The 25,498-nt window shown below is 35.3% G+C and overlaps 1 protein-coding gene across 10 annotated transcripts in view; it reads left to right on the top strand.

The window, feature by feature from the left end:
* Rnls (renalase, FAD dependent amine oxidase) overlaps positions 1-25,498 on the top strand; it is a 312,949-nt gene that overhangs the window by 10,017 nt on the left and 277,434 nt on the right. For 9 of the 10 annotated variants that reach the window (XR_776544.2, XR_002024746.2, XM_010604996.3 and 6 more), the window contains exon 4: positions 3,187-3,345. The exons of the other annotated variant lie outside the window; for it this stretch is intronic. Coding sequence is in view for 7 of the 9 variants with exons in the window: in XM_010604996.3 (XP_010603298.1) it covers positions 3,187-3,345 (159 nt within the window). In the remaining 2 variants the exon portion in view is untranslated. The remainder of the gene's footprint in view (positions 1-3,186; positions 3,346-25,498) is intronic. 10 annotated transcript variants of the gene reach the window in all.

Below are 25,498 nucleotides of genomic sequence, written 5' to 3'. Positions count from 1 at the left end.
AATTAAATAAATACATAGTAGAAACACATTTGCCTTTAATAAAATGTTAAAACCTTAATCTTACAGTATCTCTATAGCTATTTACAGACTTTTAAATTCTTATTAAATATCATTGCTGGGGATGGCAAATGAGAGACCTGGTTGCTAGCTCTGTTAACATAGAGTAGAGTGTAGTGGGTGGATAAAGGAGATATATTAATTGTACATATAAAATGGCAGATAATAAGTGCTAGGAAGAAACAATGAGTCATTATGAGAGTGCTAGTAATACAGTAGACCCCCAGTAATGTAAGTATCCAGGGAATGAGAGCAAGATGAGCTAGGAAAAGCATCCTTTAGGAACTGACATTGCATGAATACCTGCAAAGTAAACAAGAATAAGCTAGGCCAAGAGCTGAAGTTCGAGAATTCCATGCACTGGGCATATCAAATTGGAGTTTCCAGGGGCCTGGGATTTAGCTCAGTGGCAGTGCACCTGCCCTACAAATCCAAGGTCCTGAGTTGGATCTCTGATACCAGGGAAAAAAATAATTGGAGTTTCCTGAAATAGGAGAAGGTTCTAAGAGCTTTCAAGGACTGAGCAGTATGAATGAGGGAGAAGTGATAAGAGATAAAGTACAAGATAGGCAGAAACACATGTGCACTCTGAAGCTATTGAAAGGTCTTATGGAATAGGTTGGTGCAAATAGTCAGCTCGAAAGGGTCCTGAGAAAATTTATATTGTTCTCTATTTTAAAAATGAAAGCTTCCTGGGCTTTTAAATTTTAACAGTTGGTCTTCTATAAAAATTGTTAATTACTTTCAGAAGGAAATGCCCCTTTTCCAGAAGCTTTAATCCTAGCAGCTAGAAAGGAAAACTTCCTCATTAATAAGAGCAGCTACACCATTTCTCCTACCTTTTGGTAAAAACTTTGGTGGGGAGGGTGGGTATTTTGTCAGTAGTGGTGTTAAAATGAGTCTGTCCACTTCAGTGGTTCTCACATGTTAGCATGCATGGTACACAATCTTTCTGAGAGGCTTATTAGACATGGACTACTGGGCCTAAAGCCTGGCGTTTCTCATTCAGTGTGATTGGGTATGATTGAACAACCCACTAGCTGCTGCTGGTGCTGCTAGTTTGGGGTCCACATTTCCTAACCACTGATATATTATCAGTGATATATATCGCTGATATATTTTATATATGTAATACTCTATGGCCATTTGGATTCATTTCCAAGACATTCAGCTGAGGTATGGAGAATTATCTAGGCTAGTGGGCTTTATACTTGATCTAAGCCAAAAGGCCGAAAAGCGATAGACTAGTGGGCTTTAATGCCCTTTAAACTCACAATTGCTTTGCCAACAGTGACAACATGATGCTCTTTGCAAAGGACTATTTTTGTGAATGGAACTATAAATAAATAAAATAGAATGAGTTGATTTAATTGAGGCCTGGAACAAGACTATGGGCTAAATGAGGTAAATGGAATGAGACATCCTAAATAAATAAAAATGAAGCAGAGCTTCACTGGTTGGAGTAGAGGAAATGGTGAATGTGAGTTGAAAGTGCTGAATTATTTGTACTGTGTCCAAATGTGGATCTTGGAAAACCCCTTGGGCAAGTTGGAATACTATTTATAAGTCCTTGCTTTAATCTTTGAACAGAATAATACTCATTGCTTCAAACAGAGATTGATCTGTTGGCCTAGAAAGAACCATGTTCCTTCTAATATTTATACTTGACTTACAAACTTTGAGTGCTTACTACCATATAGCATTATTCCAGGAATAAAGAAGGGAGGTAAAGGTATTGAGGTCTGGGACCTGACATGAAGATCTTTGACTACTATTGGATAGATAATGACACAACTAAAGCATGCAGATATTTTGAATCAGTGTGAGAATGAGTAGTAAAAGCAGTGATGGTTCAGGAACAGGAATAATCACATTGAGGAAGGGTAGCTACAGAAAACGTTGGACTAGATTTTTAGTGACTAAGAACATGAAATGCCCCAGTTAATGGTGAAAAGGATCTTTCATTATGCTTTTATATTCTTCATTCCACTATGACCTCTTTCTTTTATGTATGGGGCTGAATAAAAAGTAGATTTGTTTTTACATCAAAGATTTTCCAAAAACTGAAATTTGAGGTATTAATACATTACAAAGGAGACTTAATGACCCAGCTGTACTTTCTTTCTTTTTTTTGGTACCGGGGATCGAACTCAGGTCCTTGTGCTTGCAAGACAGACGGCGGAACTGCTGAGTTAAATCCCCGGCCCTGTACTTTCTTTCAATTTATGGTTCATAATTTATTCTATTAAAACAAATTTTGATAAGTATGTAGTGTGTGCCAATGACTGAGCTATATATCTTGTTTTTTATATATAGTAACAAAGTAGTCATAATTTGTGACTTATAGGATTTAGAGATTAAAAAGGAAGATAATAATCAAAATTAATTGGGAAAATAATTAAAATACCTTTATCATAGTTGCTAAGAAAATAATGTGAGAAGGTACTCAGTGTTTCTCTTAGTTTTGATTCTTCTTAATGAAAGTATTGATGTATTGGTAAGGACTTACATTTCTGTTACAGAGACTCTCAGGTCCTATAACAGGATATTAATTTCTTTAATAGGGAATATTGCTGTTCTTGATACTACTAAAAAGAATTAATTGGTAACACCTTTACTGAATGTATGTAGAGTTGCTCTGCAAAGTTTATGAGCTTTACAGTCATAGTTTTAAATCATAGTCTGACATTTTTCATTGTCCTAATTTCAAACCTTTTCTCCTTTCATACAATACTACTATGTCCTAATTTCTTATGTGTGAGATAAATTGGTAAAATGAGTATCAGCTACTTAGCATCTAGTAGATGTTTAGTGAAAGATAGCTGTAGTTACTATTATTATTATTATTATTATTATTATTATTAATTATTAATTGGAGTAGTATTTTTTTCCTTCAGAGCAGCATTGATCAGGAGGTCCTAGTGTGCCAGGGCATGAGTTGGTAGTGGAAGGGGAAGAGGAATTTGCCACTAAATTAGAAAGAAAGTAAAGAAAAAGAACCCTGGAGACTCTAGAAGACAAGTTTGACCAGTTTGTTCATGTGAATGGATACAGTTTATGACTATTCTTTTTTCCCTGATTCATATGGAAGAACCTTAACAATGTGAACATGATTTGCTTTTGGAGCAGGTGCGGAAGTCTACTTCAGACGCTGTGTTACTCAGATCAACCTGAGAAATGGCAAGTGGGAAGTCTTCAAGGAAACTGGCTCCACTGAGCTGTTTGACCTTGTTGTCCTCACGATGCCAATTCCTCGGATTCTGCAGCTTCAAGGGCACTTTGTGAACTGTGAGTCTGCTTTTTGGTATACCTACCTAAATGAGTGAGATTTCTTTCGTAGAATATGAATTTTATTTAATTCTTGTAACAAAGGATATATTTCATTTATTGGTACCTCTTAAAAACCTCTTCTAGCACAGTGGATGATACTAGTCTTGGCCAAAGTGAAGCCCATTGAAATCTTTAACCCGTTAGAAGTTCATCTTTTCTCTTACTGCCTTTGCCTTCAAGAAGTCAGTATTGTTCATTGAAGTGCAGTGGTGTGACCTAAAATGAGAGCGATCTTTTTGTGACCATCCTAAAAAACAAAAGGTTTCTATGGTACGAGTTCTTACTTGGGTTCCCTCAATTCAAATAGCTTTATTCTCTGGGTGGCCTTCCAGGTATTTACTTTGCTTCAGGAAATTGCCTAGCCACATTTTGAAAAAGAGATACAAGGGAAGGAATGGGGCGATTGTTTAGTAAATTATTCCGGAGGAGCTAAAATTGTTGTAAAACCGCCAAAATTCTAATAAAGGAACTAAAATTCAAAGGAAATTCCTTTGTCTGAATAAGAAAAAAAAGGGAACATATTTCATGTTAAAAATAACAGGTTTTAGCTTAAGGAGTAATGCAACAGGCTGATGATAAGTCAAATACATCTTACTGAGCAAGTCTGGTACTGATTGATACAGGAAATGATATTGGAGATGGAAGATGAAATATTATATCTCCCAACCTGTTAGCTGTCCAGTAAACTGAGTTCATGTTCTCTAAAAATCGAAAAATGAATTCTAGGAGCAACAGAGGTTAAGAGTAGGAAGATATTTATTGATAAGATAGCTCCTGAGAGGCAGAGGGACTCGAATGAGTGGTTGGGGATCCCACTCTATAGGGGATTAAAACCCACATGGGCACAATGTGGGCCACAGCCATGATCAACTGATAAGGCTACAAGTACAGTCACCTAGGTAATAGTGGGCCAGTTAGGAAACGAGTCACGTAAGTGTTGGTGGAAAGAACAAAGACATCTAGGAAACGATGGACCTAGAGGTCTCTGGTCAGCCCCAAGGTGACCGGTGTCTATCTAGACTTCATTAGGCCCAGTGTTTGTCCTTTGAGGAAGCATACAGGTCTGGTCATCTTGTCTTTCTCTTGAGGCCTGGTCTCCAACACATGTGTTTCCAGCCACAGTTGTGATTGTTTCACGTTTGTCCTGACTCTCTTTTTTTTGTTGTTGTTGTTGTTTTTGTTTTAAATATGTGTGCTTTATTTTCTCTGCAAACAAATAAATCACTATAAACACACACAGTTAAAATGCACATATGCACAATATGTCTGTATCTACTCACATAGATGTAAGTATGGAAAAGAGCTGAACTGAAGTGAACTGTCCGGACTCTCTTGAGGGCTTAGCCCTATCTGACTGCCTATAATATTTCTACCTAGCTCAGCTGACTATAATAGTATCATGAATTTACAATACTTCTGGAGAGAAACTGTTAAACTATTATAGAGAATATTTTAAAGAAAGCATAATTTTTGTTTTGTCAACTGGAGAAATTTTGATTTATGTAACTGAGGAACCTTTTTTTTTTGTTTTATCAAACTGAGAAATGACAAATAGGAAGTCTTTAAAGAACCAGGTTCTTCCTGTTTCCTAGGGATATAGTGATATTTTCAAATATCACTGGATTGGGGCAAAGTAAAGGACTATAAGTCTCAGTTGCTCCCAAAGAAACCTGAATTTGTGAAAAAAGAAGATAAATAAATTAGGATGCAATGAGCTTATCATCAAGTACAGTTTCTGGATATCATCTAAGTCTGACTTTGCCATCTGCCTTCTCAAAAGACCAATCAATCTTAGTTTCATTCCAACAAAGAAACAAACTGATACTGCTCTTTGTTTTAAAAAAAGTCATACATAATGAATTAACTCTTCTAAGTTTCAGGTATCTGTGTATTTTAGGCTGGTGAAATTATTGTTATATGTGGTGATAAGTAATAACAAGTTACCGTCAAATTTAATTTCATAAGCATACTCTGTAGTGGCACCAATAGCTTTGTTAGTTCTTGGTATTCTTAATCACCTACTCGTGAATGTTACTGAGCACAGAGAATTTTATTATGTGCATTTAATATGCTAATTAGAATTTGCAAATTAAGGCAGGGTATTTTTTAAAAGCTGCCCTCTAGTTGTACTATATCTGGAGGCTTATGTTTTTATTGTACATATAGTTCATAGGTTTTCAAAGTATTTTAAAATGAGATATTTTTATTTGACAATGCTTTATTTTATGAAAATCGAGCTAACAGAAAACTGTTTAAATGGTGGCTATTACTAGGTTGAGCTATATAAAATTGTCATTTTGTAGGTAAAAAATGGTCGGATTTTGGCTATTTCGTGTGCATCAACTAAATATTATATATAGCTATTGAGGTTGAGAAAAATGAGCAGAACCAATAATTAGTAATGTACATTTGAAGATTTTATTTAGGATTATAAAAAGTACTTTGACATGTACTCATTTCATGTTATTTCTAATTACAGAGCTTTTCAAAATGTTTCATAAAGTATTGACATGAATTTAATATCCCAGTCATTTGTTTTTAATCATCTGAATTGGTGTTATTTTTAACTTTCCTAAGTCTTTAAAGGTTGCATTTGGTTTAATATTATTCAGTTTATTGTTAGGCTTTGTTTATTTTCTTTTTAAATATAAAATATATGGTGAGATAGGGGAGTCTAATTTCTTACCTCTTTCCAGAACAGATTTAAATCTATAAGCAACTGCTTTAGAAATTCCCTTTACATGCAATTGCTTTTCCTAGCTAACAACTGTTACCCAGTTTTGAGGGTGGAAGTGGTGAGTAATCAGACACCTGTGACTTTCTCCACTATTAAATAGGGGAGGGTTTCTGGTGAACTATCTCCTGAAACTCCTAAATTTACAAATATCTCTTTCCTGCCACTGACTCAACACAGGTGAGATGCTAGCAGCAGCAAGCTTCGACTTCTGTCGTAAGAGATGCTGGCCATAGAGGAAGAGAACACCCTAGGACATAACTAGAAGTTATGATTTACACATGAGTGATGGAAATCCTTGTGTGTATTTTCAGTTAACTGCAGGATAGGACGGTATCAAGAAAATGCATGTGTAGGGAGTCTGTGAGCTGAAATTCCTGTACTAAGTGATGGGAAGGGGATTCAGAGATGAGAAACAAAGAGAATGGAGGTATTTACGGAAAGGAGGATACATTAGGTACAATTGCTCAGCAGTCATTAGACAGTTTTCTTTGCTGATACTGAAATTCTAGCTGACAGTGTTCCTTTTAATCATAGAAAACTCAGAATTGGAGTGGGCCTTAGAGAACATTTGGTCTCGTCATGTAGCCCTTGTATGAGTTTTTGTAAAAACAGTCACAATTTTGAGGTGTATGGACGTATGAGAAGACGTACGTATTTAATGTATACTGCTTGATGTGTAGAGGTGTGACCAAAATATATGATTAATGTTTACATGTACAAATGTATTACAATAAAAGACACATTGCTATAATCCCCCTCAGAACTCTCACTTCAACCACACTTGTCCCATTTTTCCTGACACTCTCTGAAGCAGCTCTGGAAGTCCTCTCTCCTGAGTGTCTGTATGACACGTGATTACAAAAAAAAAATACAGTGAGTGCTGCTGGTCCATGTCATCCAGTGAAAGGCAGGCTCTTGGCTAAGGCTCCTGTTTCCCCCTCCCAGACTTCTGTAAGGAAAGCTGTAAACAAATTATTATTTATTTTTAACCTGTAAATATCAATTATGGATTCTATATGAGGAATTAGGTAATGTCAGTCTTTCTATATATTCTGCAGAACTTTAAATACTTCTCATTTGATTTTAGGCCTCCTAAAGCGACAATGAAAAATCTCTACTTAAAAAGCTACATATTGCCATCTAGTGGGTCAAATGTATATTACAGTTCTCTTTAGAATCTTTAGCACTGTGGAGATGACTGGAACATAAACACTATGACTAATATAATTTACAAAACTAGATATCACAGGGACACAGATTTTGGCCCTTGAGAACTTACTTATCCAAAAGTGTATAGTTACTAATAGAAGTAAGGATAGGTGACAGGTCACACATTTATATAAACTGTGAATGGTCCTGTATCTTTGGTTTTCTTTGTTTTCTTATTTTCTTTTTCTTGAATCATGTCGAGCCTTTAAAGTCAGCGCGAATAGTATCTCTTACTTGAAAGAATTGCCTTTTGATTATAGCGTGGTTTGAATTTTCTCTTACCTAACTTTTTATGTTTTTTTTTTTAACAGAATAATAGAAGTACACATTTTTTTGTTTGGGAAATTATTTACCATACTATTACATTCTCCCAGCTGGAGGAGTAGGGAAGCTTCATGTACCATATAGTGAACCTCTTACGATTTAACTCTGGTTCTGTTGTTGTATTACTTTTTCTGTATTAACATTGCCATGATTATATCATTCCATCTTCAAAGCAATCCTAGGCATTATTATCACCTCGTCTTTTTGCTCACATTGAGATGTGAACCTAAGTAGCGTGGCTCCAGAACCTCTATTTGTGGCTGATGTTATACACAGCTCTCCAACAGGTGCTTTGTCCCAGGCCAGTGGTCGTGAACCTATGACACACATGCTATAGTGGGTACACAGAGCCCTCTCTGCTGGCACCTGAGCTATGTCGCCCCTGCCAAGGTTTAACAAATTATCAGCATGCATACAACAGCAAAGATCATATTATTTGTACAAAAGCAGTCCACATGCCAACTTTTACCTTGAGATAAAAAGCTGTATCATTGAAAGTTCTGTTACCTTATTTTTCTTCTAAAACAAAAGATGTTAATGTATGATTTGGTTTTTTTTTCCTAAATTAAAACATCAGTATTCGGTTTTAATTGCAGCATTGGTGCTTTGTGATAAATAAGTGTGTTTTGAATTGCAGTTTGGGCACAGAGTTTCTAAGAGGTTCGCCATCACTGCCTTAGACTTTCCTATTACTGAGTGATGTCATAGTGTCCTTTTCATTCTTGCTGAAAATTGTAAGAACTTTTGTAAAGAGTGTGATTCCTAAGATTTGAATAGGGCTCAGGAACTCATATCTTTAGTAAGAACTCCTTAGGATCCACAGTCCCTCCAGTTAGGTCTGTTGTGATATTCTGTTGATTCATCAGGTGATCCTTTTATTGTGATCTTTATTTTTCAGTAAGCATATTCTCCCATTAAATTATAAAATCTGTGAGAAACAAGATTCTGGATGGTACTCAGTCCTCACCCCACATCAGATGATGGGCTTTACACTGACCCACACACCACTCATAGTTCTTCATTCAACACCTGTAAGATAAGTGAGTCTTATTCCACAACTTAGTTATAAGCTCCTAGGGGTCAGAGAGCTTGAGTATTTGATCCCTGTTTGTACCTAGTTAATGGTGCCCAGATTAAAGAGTAAATCTTGGGTGAGTCATATAGCTTTAATATGAAAGGAAACTTTGAGTTTGTTGCTTCTCCCACTCTGATTTTTGAGATCAGAAATTAAAACATGACCTGTGTTGTACATGACTGCCCATTTTATTAGAGGCCTTGAAGGAGCGAATATGGTCAAGAAAATGACCCATCTTTCAAACCTAATTTACTGTCTTGATTGCATGTTTCCTGCTCATTTACTTGGAGCTCTTCTTCGAGCTCTGATAGAATAATTAGACCTAAAAATCACAAAGCTGACTTCCCCGTCATCCATTTCTTTTCTTCCTCTAGAGTAGTGACAGAGGCCATGGAGGAGATCTAAGATAAGCATTGGAAAGTAAAGGAGGTGTGATGAGGAGCATGGCTGATTTTTTTCTCCCTACAAGACTCTACTACTCTCTTGGGTATGCTCAGTCTTTCTCCCATACTTTTTATAGTCAAGGAACGCACATTTGGAAGGTGTCCTAATTGATACTCTTCCTTAATATTTACTGTGCTATCTCCCATCCTTAAAAACACAGCGTTCTTGTTTCTTTTCTTTTCCTTCCAAAGAAAGTAATGAGGTCAGATGCTCAAATTTCCTGGTGAGTACCACTTCATCTATTACTCAATACACTGCACAGACCATACACTAAGCACAAAACTATTACTAATACTCCTGGTAATTACTTAGTGTTTGTGACTTTTACCTACGGATTTTTACATCCATATTCCTTAGTGAGATTGGCCTATAGTTCTCTCAGTTTTGTCTTTCTCTGCCTTTGGGATTATGGTGATGCCTGCTTTCAGGAATGCATTTGGGAGTATTGCTTCTCTTTCACTTTCACTGAAGAGGTTAAACAGTTGTGGCAATAGTTCTCTAAATATCTTGTAGAATTCAGCAGCGATGGGCTGGGGATTTAGCTCAGTGGTTCTGCTGCCTGCCTTGCAATTTTTTAAAAAAAAAAAAAAAAAAAAAAAAAAGAATTCAGCAGCAAAGCCATCAGGGCCCAGGCTTTTCTTACTTGGTAATTTTTAATTACATTTACAATTTCATTGTATACTTTCTTGAAGTAGATATTGATGATCCTCTGGATTTCTGCTGGGTCCATTGTAATTTCACTCTTTTTATTCCTAATTGCATGGATGTGAGTTTTTTTTTTTTCCTTTTTTTAAATAAGGTTGACTAAGGATTTGTCAATTTTGTTTATTCTTTAGAAGAACCAACTCTGCTTCATTCATTTTTTGTATCATTCTCTTAGTCTCCAATGTGTTGATTTCTGGTCTGATCTTTATAATTTCATCCCTTTTTTGAGCTTTGAGTTTGTTCTGCTTTTCTTTTTCTAGAAGATTGAGGTTTGGCATCAGGTTATTTATTTGAGCTTGCTCTGTTTTCCTAATATGAGTATTCACTGATATGAATTTCCCCCATAAGACTGCTTTCATTGTGCCCCATACATCCTAAAATGTTGTACTGACATTGTAATTTAATTATGGAAACTGTCTGATTTCTGATTTTGCTTTGTGACCCATTGCTTATTCAGCAATGTGTTGTTCAATTTCAAAGAGTTTATGAAATCCTTCCTATTTCTTTTGCTGTTGATCTCCAGTTTCATCGCAGTATGGTCTGATAATATACAGGGGATCACTTCAATTCCTTTGAACAATTCCTATTTAAACATGTTCTGTCAGCAAGTATGTGGTCTATTTTGGAGAATGACCCATATGCAGCCAAAAAGGATATGTATTCTGACTCTGTGGGACACTCTGAAAGCATCTGTTAAGTTTATTTGTTCAAGAGTTTGATTGAGTCCTATTTCATTTTTTATTTTCTGTCTACTGGTTCTATCTATTTGTGACAGGGGCATATTAAGATCACCCACTATTTTTGTATTAGTGCTTATTTGATTTTTCATGCCTATTAGTATTTGTTTTAAATAGTTGGACACACTAGATTAGTTGCATATATATATTTATGATTGTCATCTCTTCCTCTTGTATCACTCCCTCTACAAGGATGTAGTATCCTTCTTTGTCTGTCTTAATCAGTGTTGGTCTGACATTAATTTGATCTGCTAAGAACATAGCTACTCCTGCTTTATTTAGGGTTCGTGTATCATAGAGTATTGTTTTCTACCCTTTAACTTTCCACCTATGAGTTTCGTTTTGAATTAAGTGTGTCTCTTGCATGTAGCATATTGTTGGATCTTGCTTCTTGACCCATTCTGCCAGTCTTTTTTCTTTTGATTGGTGAATTGAGACCAGTAACATTGATGTTTATAACTGATATATACTGACTTATCCTTGTCATGACTTTTCCTATTGTTGGATTCTCCCTCTTTGAATTTAATTTCTTGTCTTGCCTGATGGATTCATTCTTCTGGGCTTCCTGGGGTTGTGATCCTCATTGTCTTTTTCTAGGATATAGTTTAAAATTTTTTGGAGTGCTGGTTTGGTATTCATGAAATTCCTCAGGTACTCTTTATCATGAAAATATCTTATATCTCCATCAATTTTTTGTACATCAGTCTGGATTGGAGATTGTTTCTTTTAGGGCTTAAAATATTTCAGTCCACACTCATCTTGCCTTGAGGATTTGTGTAGAGAAGTCTGCTGTGATTCTGATGGCTTTCCTCTGTATGTGATTTATTTCTTTTGTCTAACTGCTTGTAGAATTTGGTTCTTCTGTTGGGTTTCTGGAATCTTATATGTCTAGGTATAGATATTTTGGGGGTGATGGCTAGGAGGAATCCTATATGCTTCACTTTTCCATATGTCAAGTTCTTTTCCCTTGCTGGGGAAGTTTTCTGCCATTACTTCTGTGAACATTTTTTTTTTAATGTCATTTGCACTCTTCTTTTGTCTTCATTGACTCTGATCAGTCTTATGTTATTCTTCTTTGCATCATCTAGCTGCTGCTGGATTGATTTCTCATGGTACCTTACTATTTTTAAGAAGTTTTTCTTCTCCTGGTTACTAATTGCAATGCTGTCTTCTATATCTGAGATTCTGTCATCACATTGGCTCATTCTCCTGCAAAAACTTTCAGTGGAATTTTTAATATGTTGAAATTGTGTTTGCATCTTTTTTTTTAAAAAGTATTTACTCAGAGTATAAGACATAAACCAAAAGGATTCTTTAAAAAAAGGAAACAAATAGTAATACAAATCTTTATTTTCAATGAACTAAGGTAAATTAGTAGTATAAATGAAACCAATTAGCATATATATTGAAATTTTTTTAAAATAACAGATTTTGCAAGGACCTGAGTTCGATCCCCGGTACCAAAAACAAAACAAAACAAACAAACAAACAAAAAATGGATTTTGCAATTTAGGAAAGTATTTGAACTTTTCCCTATTTCCTATTTATCTCTCTTCTATTTTGTTCTTTATTTGTGTTTCTCATATAAAAGAAACTGCAACATTTGAGCTTGTATGTCTGACATTTCGCTTAACATTATGTTCTCAAGTTGCATCCATTTATCTATAAATGCCTTATTGATTTTTCTTTATGGCAGCTAATCCATTGTATATAAACACCACATTTTCTTCATCCATTCATCTGTTGATGGACATATACACTGTTTCCAAGATCTACCTATTATAAATTGTGCTGCTATAAACATGGGTATACAGGTATCCCTGTAATATGACGATTTTAATTCTTTTGGGAAGATACCTAGGAGGGGGATAGGTGGGTCAAATGGAATTCCTACTTTTAGTTTTTTGACTTTGCCCTTTTCTGCTTTTCTTTTGCTAATTGTATTTCCTCACTTGTGATGTACCATTGAGATTGATGTCCAGACTAGGAGTGCCCTTGTCCCTGACTTTGGAGTTTTCTACTCAATGTAGAAGAGAATGTAAGATTCTGGGTCCATTCTCCCTCCAGGCTCTGCCTTCCGGGACCTAGATGTACACGACTCAGCCTGCTCTGGCTGTTTAGACTTTGAGCTCAAGTGGTGGAGGCCACGTGGAGCTGCTCAGGAAAGCTGGAGTTCTTCTGAACTATAGCTCACTTTGTCTCTCTGATGACTTGGCTGAATGGGGGGCTCCTGGAAGTCAAGTCTTCCCTTGATGCTCAAGAGACCCTGCACCTCTGGGAAATCATCTATCCATGAAGCAGGTGGGAGGGCAGGTGAGGGTTGAAGGGGAGGGCAGAGAAGGAAGTTAAGAAGCAGGAGGTCTGTTTGCATCTTTTTTATGGATTCCATTTGTTTCCTATGTTGGGATTTCATCATGTTCCTCAGCTTCTCTATTTTTTATCTTTGTCTTCTCTAGATTTATTAATCTTGCACTATGGATACAATCTCTGTTTTTATCTGAGATAGTATTTCTGATTCATTTTTTCCAGATCCTCTTTCATTGCCAGTTCAGGGAATCCAGGTGGTTGAGTATCACATTGTTCCATCTCGTTTCCCTTTAGGGTTGCCTTATGTGATCTGGAAGTCTGTTTTTGAGATTTTTTTATGTGTCTTCTCATCTCAGCAGATGCAGCCTGCTGCACCTTGTTAAGGAGACTTTTTGCTCACCCAGTGGTCTTCAATTCTCAGCAAGCCATGGAGCAGCCTTTTCTCTGCTGCTCAATGCTTTGCCACTTTCTGGGGTTAGCATGTTGTCCTTTTGGATCCCTGCACTGCCCTTTTGTCCAGGCAGTGCCGCATCACTGAGCTAAACCCTTGGCCCTGCCATAATACTTTCTATTGGTCAAGCATATCTTTTTCTTTTGTAGTTCCTGGATATCCTAATGTACTAATCTCTAATTCTAAAGTCATATAAATATCCTTGATTATATTGTAATAATTTTAGTTTTTATGCTTTGCAATTAAATATTTACTATACCTTGAATATATATTATGTAAGTTAGAGATATGTTTCTACCTTTCTTTTCTCCCTAGAATCACATCCATTGAGTCAGTACCTTTATATTTAATTAGAATTTTTTATCCCATTGATTTGAAATTTATCATCTGTAATATGCTAAACTTCATATATACTTGTGTCTGTTTTCTGTGTATTTACTCTATTTCTTTTGTTTAGTCACATGTTAATGCGTTGACTCTGTCTTTCTGGAGAAAGTCACGTAGTGATATCATGACCATTCGCTACAACTATTTATTTTTGATTATTAGAATAGTCACACTTTAGTTTTTAAGATGTTTGTGATTAAATATGTCTGAATTTAGAGCTCATTCTCTCTACCCCTTATTCCAGCTACACCTCTTTGTGGTGCCAGGGGCTTGGAGCAGAGTAGATTGTGTGGTCTGTTTTTTTATACATAGCCCTTTTGTCTCTCTTTCAGGTGGCCTTGGCTGCACTACAGTTCATTTCTCTGGTTTGTTGCTTGGTGGTAGTGTATGTGTAAATAGTGTATGGTATGTTTTCTGGTTCCAGTGGGCAGTATTTAGCTTCATATGAACCTTCCTATTGCTGTGAACAGCCTCCTTTCCTATCCTAGGCACTTATAATAGCATGGATTTGCCTCAGGCTCTGTGGACTTTGTGGTACATTTAGTACCTAACCAGGGAAAGTTCTTGGCTACTCCTTCTGGGAACTTTCTGCTAGGGGTTGTTTTTTAATCACTCTCTGGTACCTCCTAAGGAGAGAAACTATCCCCTCTCCACTTGCAAGGTTTGGAGAATAAAACTTTCCTCACAAAACAAATTACGGTCTGTAAACCTAAGCTTTCACATCCCTGTGAGACTTCCTGTGTTAACTGGGCAGTGAGACTCAGATTAGGAAGACCAGTTCTGACTGGTCATTCTCAGAACCCCTTGAGAGAAACTACCTAGTGCCTTTTCCTGGAGGCTTCTTAAGCTTCAAATGTGTGATCATTATTGCTTCCCCCCCCCCGCAGCTTTACAGGGAGAAAGGATAATATGGAGAAATACCATTCAACTAAGATTTTATGTCTGGAAGAGAATTCCCTTACTGTATCTTTATTAATATAGCATAATTTAATAATAAGCATAGTTATTATTATAGCCAAGTTTAGTTTAGACCTCTCTTTGTCCCATTTTAGGCCCCTGTTAGTCTTTTAAACTCAATTCTAAACCACTTCCTTAAGAAAGGCTTCCTGGGGCCAGAGATTTAGCTCAGTGGTGCTGGGCCTGCCTCACAAGCACAAGGTACTGAGTTTGATCCCCGGTACCACAAAAAAAAAAGAAAGACTTCCTAAACCCTAAGAAAAGGCCATTTCTCCCATTACATGTTATTTGTGGTTCCTGTGTCTCCTACTGGCTTCTAAAATTATCACAGTTGTGATTGATTAATAGTTTAATTGATTGGGTAGTGTATGTATTTCCTGGTGGAATATAAAGTAGACAAAAATAAGAACTTGCTCTGACTTACCCATTCCTGTTAACCCAGGATTCCCGTACCATGCCTCACATAGGGCAGGCCCTCAGACTCTGTTTAGTGAATGAATTAATGAAACAGAACCTCAAATTTCATCTTGAAAGACATTCAGAGGTAAAGGGAGGTATTGGTTTACAGAGAAAAAATGGTCTTAGCAAAATGTGGGAAACTGAAATGTCTGTATTAAATTCTGAGGACAGAAAATAGCTTTATTTGTCAGGCCAAGGTTTTTTGGGGAGGAATTTTAGGAGATAAAACTAGATGTGGATTTTGGGCAAGCTGTGGTGAGCCTTGCATGTGAATATCTGTTGAACAAATATCAGGAGTCTTAGTTTATCGGAAATATTGAATGTAGCTTTTAGAACCTGTTCAGATATGTTTAGTAGTAACTTGACTTATGTATTAGAAGAAAACACTTGAAAAACTTGGAGAAATAGTGCTCAAAAGGCTTTTAAACTTAACATATGCATTACTTAAATAAATACTTAGCACATCAATAAGCTATATTATAAAATGCATGATCTCAGAACTTATATGATGTAAAATATGATGATAAAATATTGTCCATAGTGAATACCTTCAACTACCTTTCTACAACTTCTAGAATCTCTTATCATCCTTGATAGAAAATAAGAACCAAATATTTGTATTAAAACAAATTTAAATGCAAGCTTGATTTTTTTCTTGACAGTTTGCTGAAAAAATTTTGATTAAAAACAGAGGAATAAAGGGCCAGGGATTTAGCTCAGTGGTTCTAGTGCCTGCTTCGCAAGCGCAAGAACCAGAGTTCGATCTCATGTGCAAAACAACAATGATGACAACAACAAAAACCAAATAAACACAGGAAACAAATTTCTTTATTTAGTAGCGTATTTCATTTCTTTTTTTCAGCAGAGCATCTCCATAAGAGGGGAAATACTCAACTTCTAAACGTCTTGTAACATGAAATGCTGTGTGAACTTTCCATGCTTAATAAGAATACATCATTGATGTAAATAGTTTTACTTTTTTGTTCTTATATACATACTGTCAATAGATGTAGTTTTTTTCCAGGGCCTTGCATGTGCTAAGCAAACACTCAGCTACTGGGCTGTAGCCACAGACTGATGTATGATATTTTAAACAAGGCTACTGGGTTTGCCACCCTAACAGAAGAAAAGGTCCCTTCTTAATGCTGCCTTATTGACTCTGTATTTCGCTCAGAGCTTAGAACTCTATTTTTTCATTCAGTTGTTCGATAAGAGAAAGTCTTTAAAAAGAAATGTCAGCACTACGGATGGGGTGAGATGAACGAGCAGAGAGCTATAATTTATGAATTGCGTCATTATCACCAACTGAGTCATCAACTGAATCGAGCTAAACCTTTTCCCATCTGAGCTGGCAAAGACATTTTAAATGAAGAAATTTGAGAACTAAGATTTTAGCCTCCTGGTATACATCTCTGATGATCCAAATAAAATGGGTTAAGCACAAGTAAAAAAGTATTCCCACAGTCAACTACTCACTTTTTTTTAAAGTAGGGAATCCTAAATGTTAGGGCTAAAATAGAGAATAGAAAGAATAAAACAAAGAATGAGAGGAATATCAGAAGTTTTTACTGGGTAGCCTTTTGTCCAAATTCATTTTTCTTTTCACAACTATATATTAAAAAGTTTGTATTCTGTTTGATCAGATTATGAGGCATGGCTACAGGCTGACCAGGTATTTTTATCTATTTTTGAAATTTTGTTTCTAGAGTGAGGTAGTTTCTCATTCTGACTTGAATGTTTTCTTCTGGAAAAGAATAAAAAAGAAAACCTAAGAAGTACTTGAAGAGCCAGCACAGAACACTTTTGCAATTTTTACTTATGTAGAATTCTCTGTTGGTTTTATCAGTGTAGAAGTTTCTTTTGGTCTCTAAAATTTACAGTATGAAATAACCAAAGGAAATCATTGTATCCAGAGTTTGCTTTCCATTTCTTTGGGTTCTTAGATATTTCCTTGTTTTATATCTTATAATTTTACTTGTCAAACACATATGAGAGTATAAGATTTTACTCCAAGAGGAAATTGAGACACAGTTTTATTTATTTATTTATTTATTGTTGGTTTGTTTGTTTTTGTTTTTTGAGACAGGGTCTCACTGGGTAGTTGAGACTGATCTGGAAATCACTATGTAGCCCAGGCTGCTCTCGAACTCCCAGCAATCCTCCTGTCTCAGCCTCCTGAGTGCTTGGATTACAGGCGTGTGCCACCATGCCCGGCTGCAGTTTTATTTTTAAAACTGGAAGGTGCCATCTTTTATTCAGACATTGAATTCCTTTCATTATCCAAATATTTATTGAACATCTAATATGTATTAGATACTTCCGGACTCCTTCCACACATCGATGAAGCACAACATAAAAGCTCCTAGGAACTCAGGATCCAGTGGTAGAAGAAATAAGTCCCAGTTACTTAGGGTTTTGTGCACTATGATAAAAACATTGGACTTTTACTGCACAGATATTGAAGGTTTCTAGTCATCTCTCACTATGAATTGAGTAAAACATATCAGGAGATTAACTAAAAGCACTAAGACCAACTTGATGTTAATGATCATAATTTTAAAATGAGATTAGTCGACACTATTCCTCTAGACTTAATCTCCTCTAACCACATATTTTAAATATTTGAATGAATGAATAAATGAATCAAAAGTGAGTTAATACTGTTTATGTTGCCTGGACATTAACTGTTTTCAGTTCTTTACTTCTGTTTTTAACCTGAATGCTTTTTACTAGATGCTAAAAATAAAGACTTCAGATAAGAACATGGGATAGCATATTTTTATCTCAATACTTTTATTTTGGTTTGTGATATTTCTCATTATAAGAGAAAGATATAAAACTGACAGCTAGTTTTGAATCTGACCATTATATATAGTTTCCATGAAAATGAAACCAAATAAATGCTAGTATTTTTTGAAGATATGGTATTCATTCTTTAGAAATTTCTAAAATTCTGAATAATATATAATCATTCATTCATCCATGTATTCACACAGCAAGCATTTCTTAGAATGTCCTCTCCTACTGGTCACAGGAAGGACAAAATTGAATAAAACATGATTCCTACCTTAAAGTACATTATAGGTATGTGCATTTTAAACTATCCCTAGAAACGACATGTTTTTCTTTAGAGTGCATAAAAAGGTACTCCACATGTTGAGCAAACTAAGTTTCTGTGTGGTACCATGTAGACTTACCACCCATCAGAAGAGAATATTACAAAATTTGCAAAAGGAAAGATTCAAGAGTTTTTTGTTCCTTTCATGGGAAACTGTGTTCTGTCCTAACTACAATGGCGTCCTTCATAGAATGTTAATTAGACATTACTATTAGATTCTTATACTCCCCTTTCTTAAGACTAGTTGGTGCTTTTGAGAAGGTAACTGGGCATTCCTTTGACTCTCTGAGGAAATGCAGTGAGTTCAGCATGCACAACACACAGATGAACAGCATGTGGCAGTGTTTATTTGTTCTTCTGAAAGCCAGTGCCGCAGACCTCAGCCGGCTGAGAGCAGTTCTCTGCACTGATTGCAAGCACATTTTAGAATTATATTTTTCTTTTATATTGCTATGTTTCATGCTTTGTTTGCCAACGAAATATAGAAAATGAATAAGCATTTTGCTTATGCAATTCTTAGTAGAAAAATTGTCAGAATAAACTTCATTGCTTAAGAAGCATAAATACAATGTAGTCACTGGATGTGGATATATGTAAATTGTTGCCGAGGAGAATTTTAGTTTGGCAGATTATTCAAAAAATTCTGATAGATACGGTTTCCTATGCTTTCATAATAACCTCATAATTACTAAAGTTTATTTGTAAAATGAAGTTGCACATATCTAACAATAAATTGTGGCTTGTTTTTTCCATGACTTTAAATTATAGATTTATTAGAATAAAATTGACTCAGTTGTACAACTTTTATAGAGACTGTCCTTTTGTGTAGATTATTTTTTCACATAGAAATACAGTACACATAGCCTCTGGAAAATACAGATTGTGTGTGTGTGTGTGTGTGTGTGTGTGTGTGTGTGTGTGCATGCGTGTGTTCCTCATTGTCCTTCACATTTTGATATGTTATCACTCACAGTATTTGAAATCTTTATGTAACAACAGGGAAAAAAAACTCTAGAACCACAGTAGCTATTATGAGACAGTAGATAGAGAAGGTTTTAATCTGTGACTATTGTCCTTAAGCATGAACACTCTTACTACGAGTCTACCTTTTATATTTACTATCATCATAAAGACTTTGCTTTGAGAAAATGTGATTCCAGCTCATTGTGATACGTATGTACCCATTGAGTGATCACTATATTTTAGGAATTGTCCCAAATTCAGCGTTTATACCAATTAATTAGTGCTTGCCCTGGTTCTTGGGAAGCTCATAGTGGACAGATTTGTCTGCTATACTTCTTTGCTTCAGAGCTTCACAGCTTTGTTTATATTTGGGCTTTAGGGCAGCCACTAGTCATTTCTTCTGCTCTTCTTACTAGTCCTCGCTCTGCTATTTGTTAGTTGTGTGAACACATTTATTTAGCCTCCCTGGGAGTCCCTGCTTCCTCCTTGTTGCCATTGAGGTAATTATTCCTATTTCATCAGTCAATTTGGGAAGATTAACTAAGATAATACATTAAAACATCTAGTGAATTACAGGCATGTGATGTGTAATCAATAAAAAAAAACTGCTGGGCCGGGGATTTAACTCAGTGGTTCCACCCCCTGCCTTGCAAGTGCAAGGTCCTGAGTTCAATCCCCTGTACCAAAAACAAAAAAACAAACAAACAAACTGCTGCTATTTAATTTGTGTTTATTACATGCATGCTCTTAATTACTATGTAGAAACAAACTTTAGTTCTCTTTCGTTCTCTTGCTGACATCTATTCTCTAAAAATTTGGCCTGTTAGAAATTTAGGGCTAGAGTAAATAACAATAGCTTCAATTGATGAGTTTCTATTACATGCAGGATTTTTCACATGTCTTGTCAGTAATGCTTCAAACAACCCAGTGCTTTTATCCCATGTGTATTGGGGAAGACCAGGGAGATGAAAGTGTCTAAGCCTACAAAACTACCTATTGAAACAACTTCAATACTGACTGCAAAGCCTGATTTTTTTTTATTACTGTTCTCTCCGAGATCCCTTCTAACTCTAAATGTTTGACTTTTTTTTTTTAAAATGAATGTGTATGAGGATCACAAGTAGTAGAAGTTTACATTTAAGGACAAACTCAAAGCCGGGCTTGGTGGTGCATGCCTGTAATCTCAGCACTCCGGAGGCTGAGGCAGGAAGATCTCTGTGAGTTCCAGGTCAGTCTCAACTACATAGTGAGACCCTGTCTCAAACAAAACAAAAATGATATAAGTACAAACTCAAAATCTAGATGCTACGCTAGGGATTTAGCTCAGTGGTGCCATCGCCCACCTCGCAAGTGCAAGGTCCAGAGTTTGATCCCCAGTGCAAAGAAATAAAAAATTTAAAAAAAAATTTGGATGCTAAACAGTTTCATTAACAAGCTAAAAATACACATATCTCTATTTTTTCATTAAGCTTATCGGTACATTTTAGGTATACAATACAGTTACATTCATCATTGGGATCTTGCACCTTTACATGATGTACCTTTCTTATTTTTTCCCCATTCCCTTGCCCTCCTTTCAGATCTCTGCTTTTTATATGTGTTAGTGCATAGAAAGACCAAAGTTTCCAAAATAGTTCTCAGGTCTTACCATCTGCATCAGTAGATTTTCTGTATCAGCTGAAAGTAGAGTTCTTTTTCTTTTTAATAATTATAGATACAGAAAGGGGGAGGAGAGAGAGAGAGGGAGAGGAGGGAGGAACGGGGACGGGAGAGAGGAAAGGGAAATGATTTCCTTCTTTAGACTTCTAGAAATTTTTAATAAATTTTATAATTTTGACTTTTTGGGTTATTTTGATATTTTCACTTTAACCCATAAATGGTGAACTTTGAAATTGTGTCTGGCTTGTAGTTTATCTCTTTTTTCTATTTCTTGGTCCTTCATAGCGTGGAGAAGGCACTGGACACAGACAAGAGATGGTATTGTAAAGGCATTGGACAACTGATCTACACGGCTAAATTGCTGAGCCATTGCCATCTGGGTTTAATACAGCAAAGGCTTCTGACTTTAGAAAGAAGAATTTGTGGATGTGTGGGTGTGTTTTCTGTCGAAGAACTGAACAAGCTATACAATTAATTAAGAATAATTATAATTCTGTACAGAATTCTCAGTATCAATCTCTAAATGGTTACTCTGAGAAAATGCCAGTCTGATTTCATTTTCCTCTGCAATACTAAAGCCTAGATCTCTGTAATCACTTCTCAATCTAAAATTCGGACTGAAATGATTCTCTAAAAAGACAGGTGTATGTGTGCGGATGTATGTGTGTGTGTGATCACTGTTTGAAGTGTGAGTAATTTGAACAACGTTCATATGATGTAGATATCAGAAAGTGTGTTTATAAAATGTTAGTGTGGGCAAGTGAGAGAAATATTTCATTGTTGTTTATAAATACCTTGGTTAACAAGCTTGCACCTTTCTCGAATACATTAGATTTTGCAGGGAGGAAATAAAAGGGCTCATATTCAAACCAGGATTCATTGGGATTTTCATATAATGGTTAGTCTTTCTCTTTTATTCATTAAATTTGGATTCATAAATATTTCTCTTTTCCTTTATACTATGACATCTAATTATTTCGTAATGAATGAACTACTTAGTAATTTGATAAGAAAATCCCCAGTATACTTGATTCCATTTTGCTAGCAACTAGGAGAAAGTAGGACTTACTCAGTCTGCCCACTCGTTGGCCTCAGCTAATTTCATCACCTAGTACCTTCTGAAACTGTATTGAAGAGGGAAAAAATCAGTTGTCAAAGAGGGAAAAGAGTGATTCTTCTTATTGATTTCTCATTTTAAAAAGCTATTCTGTTGGCTTTTTGATGACTCGCAGAATGAGTTTTTGAAGTTTTATAAACATAATCCTTTTTCTTTTTCTATTAAGCAGTTCTTCTTGCACAATAAAACCACTGGGTAAAATTCAGCAAAAATTTGAGTAGAACTTTTCTCCTGGTTTGCTTTAAAGAGGCATATCTAAAATAAGAAAAAAAATAGCAACAACTAAAAATATTAGTGAATTGTGTGTGTACACATGGATATGGGTATAAGTGTGGATATTACATTGGAAAAGGAATAGGATTTAAAGACATTTGTTTTGTATATGTTCTGAAGCTACTCAAGAGATTACTGCCAAATCTGCCAAATGTTTCAGTATTTGTTGTTTTAAATATGATAATCTATTTTACATGGAGAAGTTTGAATTCAGATTTCAGTTTGTGAGCATACAAAGAATATCAGTATTTCTTTGTATAGCCTCTAGTCTCCTTCACTAAATAAGAGGATTGAAACAAATGATACTGTACATACCTTCTGCGTTGAGCATTTGCTGTTTCTGTAAATCAAATGATCAGAAGCAGATAGCTGTAATACAGGGTTTCCAGCCTTCAAGATAGTATTTCTCTGCTTCTTTAAATTCATCTCTCCAACACTAATGTTTTTCCTCTGATTTATTTCCTCTAGATAAAGCTTTTTGAGTTTTATTTTTGTGCTTTTTATTATGTAAGAAACAATAAGCAAGTTGAACGTTTTTCAAATAGCAGTTTTGTATGTATATGCAGGCAATTTTTAAATGGAGATTTTTCACATAATATAGTCTGTTGTTTCATAACCATTCAGTGCTACCAGTACCACTCTGCTAAATGTGACATTAAAGACTTTATCCAAGCTGATAAACCAAACCCTAAATTCGTGTGTTATCAGTCCACTTCATTAGAGATTCTGAAGCTCCTAATGTCTATTGATTACAATATACTTTTGCAATGTGACACTTTTGTGTGTGCATTATTTTTATTTTTTACAAAATTCATTTGCTAGTAATTGTGGAAGTCTATATTTTTACATAGGATTCTATGATGTGACACTCTCTAAACTTATTCTATTTATTAATTTTATCTTCTTTTAGCATCACCTTTAGTTTACATTTAAAGAATAATTACTCTTAAATTGGCAAATGATATTTTGGGGTATTTATGGAGTACAATCTGATGGTTTGATCTGAGTATATAATGGTGAAAGATATAATCAAGGTAATTAACATATTATCACCTTGCCAATTTATTTCTTTTTGTGGTGACAGCATTAAAAATCTATTTTGTAGCAGTCTGGAAATGTACATTTTTGTTAATGGTGGCCACCGTGCAGTGCAATAAATCATTAATATCATTCCTGCGATCGAACTGAAACCTTATACCCTTCAGCTTCTCCCCTCCCCATCTGTTCTCTTCCACACTTCCAGACCCTTTAACTTTCTACTCTGTGTCTCTATATCAATGTTTTTAGATTCTATGTATAAATATAATCATGCAGAATTTGTCATTCTGTACCTGTATTATTTCACTTAGCAAATTTCTTCCAGTTCCATCTATATTGTCTAAATGATAGAATTTTCTTTTCTAGGCTGTATTACATTCCGTTGTTTGTATATAGTACATTTTATTTGTCCATTCAACTGTTGACACTTAGGCTGCTTCCTGTCTATTGGAAATAATGCTAAAATGAACATGGAAGTGAATATATCTCTTCTACATGCTGATCTTAATTCATTTTTGCCAACAGTGAGATTGCTGGATCATATGGCAATTTTATTTTTAGTCTTTTGATGAACCTTTCATAGTATTGCCCAATATATCCATATTAATTTATATTCTTAACAGTGGCATACAAGCGTTCTCAAGCAAAAAAAGAACAAAGCTGGAGGTATCACACTAGTTAACTTCAAAGTACATTATGAAAAAGTGAAATGAATGAAAAGCATGATAGTAGCATAAGAACAGATACTTGAACAATGGAACAGTGTAAAACCCAAGAAATATACCCAGGCATTTGCAGTCAGTTGACTTTTCAGTAGAGGTGCCAAGTACATACAGTGGGAAAAGGACGGTATCTTTAAATGTTGAAAAACTGGACTCACAAGAATGAAATTGGACTATTTATACCATATATAAAAATCAACCCAAAACGGATAAAAGATGTAAATGTAAAACCTCCAGAAGAAAATTTAGGGGAAAATCATGGCCCTTCTCTGACAATGATTTCTTAGACAGAACTCTAAAAACACAGATAACAACAGTAAAAACAGAAACTGGATTACATCGAACAGTAAGGAGACAACATACTCATTGTAGAATGAAACTGAGAGCATTTGCATTCTTAGGGAGTAGGTAGCAGAATATTAGATCTTATGTATTCATTAGTTCAGTTTCTTCTATAGTTGTGTTTCTTCCATAATTTGTTTGTTCATCACTGGGTGTGGTGGCACATGCCTGTAATCCCAGTTTTTGGGAGACTGAGGCAGAAGAATTGTCACAAGTTCAAGGCTAACCTGGACAGTGAGACCTTATCTCAAAAAAATAAAACAAACAAAAAACATAGATATAGATATGCATATATAATTTGTTGATCTTTGAATGTGTATGTTGAAATAATAAATATCTTATAAATATATAAAAGTATAGTTGCATGATACAAATATATAATATAACTTGTTATCTCACAGGGTGTACTTTTAAAAAATTTACCTAGTTCATCTTTTTAAATCAGTTAATATATAGTTGTTCTAGTGATGCTAACTTCTAAAAACATTTTATCTAGAAAGCTTCTTCTTGTAATTATAGTTTTGTTTACTCTTAGCCTTATGAGGTTATCATGTAGTCACACTTTGTTATTTGGAGATGGCCATTTATACTTTTGACTAAATAAAATGAGGGCCCAAACTGAGGGACACTAGTTTGGGGCCTTAAGTGATATATAATTGGAAAAATGCTAAGAATGATTTTTTGTTTGCCTCAAGAATTGAAATGGAAATCGTACAAGGAAATTTTTAAAGTGTTTTCAGGCCTGGGATTAGGAAATATATTGACAAATGTACTTATATTGCTGTGGGAGACTGTGCTTTTCATTTCCCTAATGTTGTCCATAAAAACTTACATAAAGAGTTTCTTAACCTTTGAACAAAATACACTCAGTTATTCAGCAAGAGGAAAACTGATGTGATATTTAACGTTTGTTAAATATCTTTTGTATCTGAAGGAACACATATTGTATACTAGTATCATTTATTTAGATTTAGTCTCTGCCCCTATAGTAAGGAAATGACAAAACAAATGAGCCTGGAAGAAGAAGAAACAGTTGTTTATAATCATGTTAATATGTCAGGCCTTGGAAAGGTCTCTCCCTCACAGC

The sequence above is a fragment of the Fukomys damarensis genome, unplaced genomic scaffold (genome assembly GCF_012274545.1).
Source record: "Fukomys damarensis isolate Sample0158 unplaced genomic scaffold, DMR_v1.0_HiC HiC_scaffold_20, whole genome shotgun sequence".
Classification (NCBI taxonomy): domain Eukaryota; kingdom Metazoa; phylum Chordata; class Mammalia; order Rodentia; family Bathyergidae; genus Fukomys; species Fukomys damarensis.
Note: the sequence above shows the minus strand (reverse complement) of the source record. Positions and strands in the feature narration are given on the sequence as shown.